A 9,815-nucleotide genomic window follows, 5' to 3' on the forward strand; every position below is an offset into this window, starting at 1 on the left:
GGTGTGACTCTAGTATTTGATTGGTCTGTTTGAACTGACCAATATCATCTAGACATTTAGCACAACTCTATTTGTTGTTGATTTGACTTGGTATGACACCCTTTTCTTGACACATGGCAAGATTTTATTGGCTTGGATTGCCACATTACTTGACACGTGACATGAGCCTAGGCTTTAAGATGGACTAATAGCTATTTGGGTATCAGGCTAATAAAATGGGCTCATCATTTAACTTGTAGCCCAATTAAATTAGAAAGAAACACACACACACACACACACACACACACATATATATATATATATATATATATATATATATATATATATATATATATATATATATATATATATATATATATATATATATATATATATATATATATATAACTTAAATAATTAATCCAATTTACTAGCCACAATATTTGTCTGGACTATCGTCTTAATTTAATATAGTCCAAATTATTTTATGGATTTAATCCAATAAAATTTAATTGCTTACCATACTACTTTTTTTTGGGTGCAGATTGTATGTATTTTGATTGTAAATTTTTTATTAACTATTCTTTCAATATAGAATAACAGAAATGTTTAATTTTGGCAAAAACATATTGTAAAACCTCTACATGTAAATCAAAATTTTACTTGAACATTGCAGGTATACAGGCTCTTATAGTAAAAATTATACTAAACAGACATTCTATTATTAGTCTATTCTTCGCGTGTTATATTGAAGTGGAAAAAAACTTACTCGCACCCGGTGTATACACCAAGCCAATAATTAAATGACATTTGTAAACTTATTTAATTATAAACTAGTAGTATTTAACCATAGTTAACGCCATCTAATTTTTATATAATCTTAAATAGTAATCTTAAATGTTTTCTAGCTATTCTGTTGTTCCACGGCAGATATCGTAAGGGAGCAAATCAAGGCTAACAAATTTCTCATTAACCACCCAAATTCTCCTTCTTTCTTCTTAAATAATATTTTGCTGCAAATACACCCTCATTGATTTTTCCAGGATCTTATAAAGCCAAAAATATACTAGCTTCCACCTTTCCACACTAACTTATAGTAGATCATTCAACTTTTCTTTAACATAAAAATTAGCTATAAAATCACAAGACTAATCACTGTTAAAGGCATTCAACAAGGCAGCCTACAAGATAATTGTTCTACTTAGCTCTAACACGTAGAAATTAAGTTAAATACAAGAAAACTTAGCTTTCGGAGGAAGCATCCTATAAGGTTATTCAAGATGTCTAAGAGCTCCTTTATAAATACCATCATATTATATCATCGTCCCTACGGATAAGTTTCATAAGCTTAACCAAAGACTTGAAAATCCAAAATCGGAAAAACACGAAGAGTAATGACAACATTCAGCTTTACTTATTAAAAAAGATAATAATAACAAAAGCATTTATTTTTCTTACATGACAACATCCAATCATTATTCATTGAAATGATTTCTTAGTTCACAATTGTATATAAAATGCTACTACTATTTAAAAATTAGAGCAACCAAGTTCACTAGCATCTCCTTCTCAAAAGTCTCAAAATACTAATATCAAAGAATTCCATTGTCAAAACTAGCATCTCCAATCTAATGGCTCCTACTCTTTGCCAAAACTGTAAATGCAGCAATAAATCTCATTAACGGCAGTCGAGTCATAGCACTTCAATTGTAATTTGGTCCTGGTTTTCACGTACTTGTAGATGATACCTACACCCAAAAAAAATTAAAATAGTGAAAATTTTCAAATATAATTGCACTATTCCTACAGGACTCATGTACAAGAAAGTATTGTTAAATTACCTATGTAGTTTTATCAACACCTTCTAACAAGGTTAAAAATGAGACACTTGATTCGATCATATCCAAATCAAAAGCATAATCCTTACAAAAAAGTAAGTTCAAGATAAGTTGATAATATGAAACAGTTATTTAATATAAGAAACACCGTATGAATAATCCTAAAAGAAAACTAACGTGAAAATTTGCTTATGATAAAGGAAATATTACTTGAGGAGTGTATGCATTGTCCTCAAACAATTTTTTTATTGGTGGTGCAACCACTTTTTGAGATTTCTCTGTAACAAAAACAACTAATTAGATGGATCAAAAATAAAAATAAAGTAAAGAGTTGCATAATTCTTACGGATTCTCCCCTGAGTAGTTGGTTGAGTTGCTTTTCTTTTTTTGGGTTTATCCTAATGGTTAGGAATACGTTCTTTGTGAACACCTGGTGCTCTTACATAAAGAGGGTCCAATACCTTCTTTTCTATGTTTTGCTTACCATTTTTGGTGAAAATATGGATATCAGAACCGTCCAACTTGCCTAGATAGTCATCTATCTCAATTGAAGCATTTTCGAGATGTTTTTGTAGAATTTCCCGACATTCCACATTAGATTTGCTAAGATAAGCAAGATTATAACAACTCTGCATCACATTGTTAGTGTAAACAATCTTAGATTCTGAATTTCCATTGATAGAACCACTCTTACTTGGCAATATTTTTATTCTTTTCCTCACATCTTTGGTCCATCTCTTCAAAATGTATTTCTCAGGGATTTGAGACACTTTCTTTGAAGTTAATATCAATAAACAGTGTGCACATAGAATACCCATAGATTCAAACTTCTTGCAAGTGCATGTCACATGTAAAGTTGTAAAATCTAACTCAACAAACCAACTCTTGCTTGAATTATGCATTCTTACTTCATACCTGGACATTTTACCATCATCGTATATTTGTGCCTCGATAAAACATGCCCCGGTTCCTTTCAAAAAACTCTTTCTCAAATATATTGTAAATCTTGTGCGTGTAGATTGCAGAAACCTGAGTTAAAATTGGACTACCTTTAACAGCAAGTGTAGGCTTACCTTGTTTACAATTGAAGCCTTCATGTTCTTTATTCAACCGCCACTTATTTACTACATTACTTATTTACTACATTTTTCTCATAGTTAATCACAAATATGTGCAAATAAGTGCTCAAATCTCCAAGCCCATTCAACACATGATTAGTACTTTCACTTCGAGATGTGGCTTTTAGTCAAGCACTAAACACATCATTATTAAAAGTCGTAGACCACATTTTTCGAATATTGTAAAGATTATTCAACCACTCGTGTTCTTCTACGTTGTATGTTGTAAGCATCATCTCCCATATTTGTTCAAATTCAGTAACAGAATCACATTCAGACATACACTTATTAAAAAGTTTGCAAAAACCTTTATCATTCTTCAGTGAGCTTAAATGAGATAGGGCATTCTGAGATATGTGCCATTGACACAATCTATGTCTAGTGCCAGACATCACTTCTCTAATGGAAATTTCCATTCCTCGAGCTTGATCAATTATAATAGTTTGTGGGGCAATACCTCCTATTGACTTTAAAAATATAGAGAATAACCATTTGAAAGATTCAGCAGACTCATAAGACAAAAAAGCACAACTAAAAATAATATTTTGCCAATGATGGTTGATTCTAATAAATGGTACACAAATCATACGATACTTGTTTGTCTGATATGTGGTACCAAAAAAAACAACATCACCAAAAAAACCATAGTCAATTCTGGACCGACCATCTCTCCAAACAATGTTAGCTATACGCCCTTCAGAATCAAGTTGGACGTCCCAATAAAAGAGTGTCTAACTTGCTTGTCTATGATTAAATTCATTAACAACACTTTGAGCATCCCCAGCTTCCACCTTAGATTTCATCAATTGGTGTATAAAATTACAATAATCTTTCTTTGAATATCCCAAAATATTAGCCCCATCGGCTTCTTCTACCAAGTAAGAATACGTTGTTGTTGGCTTTATTCCAGCATTAACCATATTTTCATTTACTAGGCCTTTGGTTTTAGTTATCGAACGTGCAGATCTTAGTAAATGCCTCTTTTTTGGTGAAACTATCTCATGATTATGCTCTTTAATTTATGGGACCCACTTGATCGGGCCCAATCTTCACTTATTCTTATCTCATTTTTGGGATGAGCTTTGCTCATTTTTCATTCTCCTTCCAGACTCACACTCTCCAAACCCTCCCAAACAGCTCCCCAAAGGCTCCAAACAAATTTCAAAGGAATACACTATAATCAAATATCAAAAGTTAGCCTAAGTGAAGAAGAGAGTCTCTATGGTATCGTGATGTGATTAAGGGTGGTTATAAGATAATGGAAGCTTTGGTTCGAGTTTTTTCAGATTATTTAAGGTATGTATAACACTCTATTTCTTGGGATTAATCTTATCTATGTGTTGGTTAAGTTATTGGATGAAGATTATAAGATAACACTTGAAAGGGGAAGAGTTGTTGTTATCTTTTGTTGGGTTGTTTTAAGGCTATATATATGTTGTTATGGCTAAAATTTCAAGTTGTATATACTGCCTAAGGTGTGTAAATCATGTTCTTGATTGTGCTTAAGGTTAATCATGTGTTGTTTGAGTTGTTTGAGTTAAAATCTTCAAGATAGTAATTGACATGGCATAAGAAATCGTTATCTTTTTGGTGGGCTGTGTTGAGGCTATATATAGGGTTGGTTGTGGCTGGAAGTTGTTATAAATAGTTTGATTATGTTGTGGCTGCTGTTGTTAAGCTTATCTATGTGCTAATTCAGTGGATTGAAGAAGATAACATAAAAAACAAGAGGTTGATGATAAAGGTTAAGGTGTTAGGCGTGTGGACTATTTTTGAAGATTATTCTTATGATGTTTTGGGATGAAAATGATATGGTAAGCATAAGTATGATGTTATACAAGTTGTAGGCAGATTCATGGAAAAGGAATTGGATTAAATTATATTTTGTTAATTATAAATTGAGCTTGCCGCTCAAAATGGTTGTTGAAGTAATAAGAGAGTTTATTGTGAATTATATTATTGTTGTTTGGGCTGTTTGTTTGGTCACTTTTAGTAACTTATGGGATATAGTAAAAACAGGGGAGGTGTTGTCCTTTTTTTTGTAGAATATTGATTTTGAAATATGAGAGTTACAATGCTTATATGATGACGACGAAGTCGGGTTACTCATTGTAGACGTAAGAAGATCATATTGAGCTTGGTTGACGATTGGAGAGATGATTGCAAAGGTATGTTAAGGCTAAACCTATCCTTCATTTTGGCATGATCCCGTAACTACATATGGTTGACGATTTTGGCATGCATGTACTAATAGACAACTGGATAGACCTTCCTAGTAGACAAAGTCAAACATCAGCTTGGTTGGTAAGCTCCACTTCCTCGGAGTTACCAGGTCGATACCTTGGAGTCCATTTTACATATACAGGTTTGATGAGTAGGTCGAGGCCCTGTCCCGATCATGATACAATTCAGTTATTCCTAGAGGCATGTAGACGAGTCCTGTACATTATTTATATCAGTATTATGGCTTTACCAACCATATGTAGATGTTTAGTTTGTTATTGTTGGTTGCAGATGTTATTTTCAGATGATTCAGAATATGACCTCATCGGCCTAAGCTGAGGGTTACCCTCTATAGTTCACAGTTCCAGAGTGGTACGCTCGGGCCGAGTATCGAACCGGGTGCCGGCCACGCCTCTTCAGGTTTGGGGTGTGACAAACTTGGTATCAGAGCAGTTCTATCCTAGGGAATCTACAACCCGTGTCTAGTAGAGTCTTGTTTATGGGTGTGTCGTGCACCACACTTATAAGTAGGAGGCTACAAGGCATTCAGGACTTTTACTCTTTCTTCTTACTCTAGATCGTGTGGTAGAGCTTAGTTGTAAGATTCAAACTCCTAACTTTTATTTTATTAATACAACGATACCTATATCCAAAAAGACAGTTGGTAAGAGATCGAATGTGGTTGTGGAAGAGTTGAGTCAGAGGAACTCGATTTTGCATCAGACTTATGATGAGTAAATGTATGGTCTTCAGCAGATCATGTGTGTATTAAGACGTGTAAGCTCCTTGATAAAGAGCCCTAAGGCAAGAATATCTATCCACCCATATGGTAAAAATAAATAAGAGAATCATAAGGTAGATACAAGTTTCAACACCTAAAAGAAGCAATGTGAAGAAGGATACTAGGTACTCAGTTAGTGAAGATTATCAATATTTACAATTCAGGCAGATAAATATAAGCATTCTGAGTTACTTTCAACAGTAACAGAGATATATACAATTGACCACACCTATCTCAATTATGCCATATGGGAGCTAACATATATAGTTTAAGAGAAGGATGGGATATCAGAATCCAGTTGGGGTTAGAGTAAAGGACCTCACAAGTCAAGAATGCCATTAAACATGAGTCAAACCATCTTATCTTGGTAGCGCGGTAGTACTCTGCACATAGGGATATGCTGGCATGAAGTTTGGAACTTTTCTTTTGGTTACAGTAATCAGCCTAGGAAATATCTTTACCACTTGGTGCAGAAATAGTTTCTAGCCGCTCACCAAATTTACCAAGAGGCGTACTAATTATAGTAGAAAATCCTACGGCATCCGCCCAAGCCTAAGGGAAAATGGCAGTGGGGCATAAAACAATGTCTAGAACATTGTGACTCTGCAGAAGATCTACACTCTATGTTTTGAAGTTAAAAATGAGTTATGATTCTTTCAATTTTCACAGAGGAGAATGAACGCTAGCATGAATTGGCTAGGCATAGTTTACCAATAATAAATTAATATAGAAGTCATAACAACCCAAAATTATGGATGGATTGTTATCATTAGCTAACATTTCTGAAGGATAGTGCAAAATATGGTAATAGTTCTCCTTACGAGACGTCTAAATGGTGCACTCTAGAATTGAATTGTCAGATATGAATACTGGAATATTCAGAAATTTTAGAAGATAGGCAGTGAAATTCTAGATGGGATAAATATTTACCTTAGTATAACTCTCGTCTCTAGGAAAAAAAAAGAGAGTGTTAGGCATCCCGAAGAGCCAGTGAGATAAAGCAAGGGGAGTTATAAGTGAAAGAATGCTTTGTTGAAGTTTTCATAATAGAGTGATAGACAGAAATATTAGCAAAAGAATAAGAAGAGAGTATATAAAGAATTATGAGTAAGATGTGATTAATGAGTGATATCAATAAATCAAAATATGACAGGATGATAGAGTGTATAGTCAAGTGAAGGAAAAGACAAGAGGTGACAGGCCTTGAGGCAATAAAAGAGTATAAGCCATAAAGTCATATCCCCATTTTGAGAAATGAGTTGGTGACCCCAACGTGATTACCAGAAGGAAATGTTAGACCCCCAAAGTAATAGAAATCAGTATGGGTTGGTGAACAAGATAAACTGAACATGAATTAGGGACCGAAGGATTTGATAATAGTCGACATCGTGAGAATTTCAGCGATCACGTTCCGGCGATAATAGAATGGACAACAGAAGAATAACATTTAAAGGCCATTCAGGAAGACGCTTCCTAAAGCAAGCATTGTGAGCAAAGTTAAGCTTAAGGGACTAAGTGTGCCAGTTACACTAGGCGTCACCCTCGTGCGTAAAATTTAGTTATCCTTGGTACAGAAGGGTTACCGCAAGATGAGTAAGATGTCAGTGAAAATGTGAAAAGATGCTAAAGATGATGAGGTGAAAGGAATGAGATTGTATTTATTCAGATCCTACAGATATGATATGAATCCAGAACATTATGCAAGCATGACGCTGGGGAGAACCAATAAGGTTTCCGCACCCTATGTTATTGATAAATAAGTGCGAGAAACACTTAATACATAAGGAGCCAATGCCATAGGTAAGTTAAGACAAAGGACATAACCCAAGAAGGGTTACGCGGAATATAGATATGAGAATGGACCAACGAGTAGTCTGTAGTTGATTCAGGAAGAGCCTAGTTATGGCTAGACAAGAGGTCAGGGATAAATAAATAGATCATGCAAGATAGACGTAGTGAACCCGAACATAGTGAATTCAGTCTCGTAGATATGACGTTGTAACCCTTGAGAAATATTCAGATAGGAGTTGTAGTAATTAAAGGTACCGTATAAGTGTTATAGAAATAAGAAAGAGTGCCACTAAGGGGACAATCAAAATTTGAGTTCAGAAGTAACCCTACGAGCACAAGGGAACGAAGGTATATAACTAAGGATATTTGTAGGCGAGTAAGAACATCGAGAATTCCTTTGGGTATACAATATAACAAGCTCGTAACTTTACAAGAGCCAGAAGGTCTCCTTAAGTACTATAAAGAAAGACCAGCTGGGGAAATAAGGTAGAAGGCTTCCACCTAAGCATAGTGACATAAAGAAGAAATAGTCTTGTAACAATAGTTTCACTACAACATTATATGTACTCCATAAGAAAGTGGCATCTATTGTGGCTAATGAATGGGAAGAAGAAAAAAAATCAAAAGCTGATATTTGAGATCATATGAGTTACAGGAAATTCCAGTAATTATGGGCAATGAGATAAGCCATGTATTCATGCAACAAGTGGCAGAACGACCAGGAAAAGTAATTGCTTATAGTTATAGGCAACTGAGAAGGCACGAAAGAAAATCTATGGTGCTAGCAAGTTAAAGGAAGGTTGCAAGTAGTATAAATAGATATGTGTAGGTCGCAAGCTAAAGTATGGTAGAGTGACAAGGTTTTAGGTAGATGGGAGTAAGGATAAGAAAAGATGAGTGAGAAGGTGACAAGAATAGGTAAGGCATCGGGATTAAGCCTATCAAAATAAGAGAGTTGATGGTTTCCGTAAGTTATAGAAAGCTCAGTATAGCTTGAATTGACTCGGAGGAGTCTAAGACTAAGAGCAATTAGAAGAGATGAAATGCTTCCCTGGTAGTATAATAAGGGTGTAATTGTGATATATAAGAGGATGACATTTAGGCCTTTGATTGAGTAACAATTTTGAGAAAAGGGATTTCATAAGTTGCACGGGATTAGAACCCATATGATGAATCACGTTGGGATGCTATGAAATACGGTTATTGAAGTATAGTATCATCCCTAGGAGGATCAGGCAAATCACTTCAAATGTCCCCCGATGAGACGTGAGCCTTAGTGACAATGTATTATGTAAGAAGTTTCAAGTTATCAGTGGTAGATTATGGATTAAAATTAAGGTGAATCAACAATGGATGGATAAAATTTATAAAGTATGAGATGAGATTAGGCCGTCATTCTTAAGATGAACAGTAATGAGGAAGAACTAAAGGACTTAAATTTATAAATATTGGATAAGCAGCGAGAGAGTAACCTGGAATTGGGTGGCAGACCTAGGTAGTAATAAACCGATGTAAGTGTTACGGTATAGCATGACCTACCTAGTTGTAGTAAAGACATAAGGACAGATAACCAAGGATAGGAAACAAAATATAGCAATAGTGGTACATTTAACAAAGTACCAAGCGAAGGACTTCAATATACATATAGATACCCAAAGGGACAGCTTGCCGTAGTCCTGTATATGTTCACAAAGTGAGGCCTAGAGATTGGTTAAAAACTGGAGGAAAATGAGAGAAGAGTCTCATAGGCACACATACAAGGACAAAGTCGTACAGACTGCATGATAGAAGGTAGCAATAGTTACGAGATTGGAAGAATTCTGACCATGAGTCGTGGCGTGAGAAAGAGGCCTAAAGGGGGAATGCCCTGGCCTTTGGATTTATTCATAGAACAGTTGCCTAGATGGCAAAGGACAATATTAAAGTAGGTTATAAGAATGATAAGCGCATCAGTCAACATTCGAGGATGAATGTTTCAAAGGAGGGAATGATGTTACACCCCATATTTTTGTACATGAAAGTACATCGTAAGTCAATTAATTTTGAAAGTATATAAAGTAATTTAATGATGTTACATCATATTTT

General features: G+C 34.8%; 1 protein-coding gene across 1 annotated transcript; it reads right to left on the reverse strand.

Moving 5' to 3' along the window:
- Positions 1–3,063: 3,063 nt before the first annotated feature.
- Positions 3,064–3,855, reverse strand: LOC142167813 (protein FAR1-RELATED SEQUENCE 5-like). The gene is made up of 2 exons (XM_075227824.1): positions 3,672–3,855; positions 3,064–3,395 (listed from the first exon to the last, which is right to left on the reverse strand). The coding sequence occupies exons 1-2, from the start codon at positions 3,853–3,855 to the stop codon at positions 3,064–3,066; spliced, it is 516 nt and encodes a 171-aa protein (XP_075083925.1).
- Between the last annotated feature and the right edge of the window lie 5,960 nt (positions 3,856–9,815).

This window comes from Nicotiana tabacum, chromosome 2, assembly GCF_000715075.1.
Source record: "Nicotiana tabacum cultivar K326 chromosome 2, ASM71507v2, whole genome shotgun sequence".
NCBI lineage: Eukaryota > Viridiplantae > Streptophyta > Magnoliopsida > Solanales > Solanaceae > Nicotiana > Nicotiana tabacum.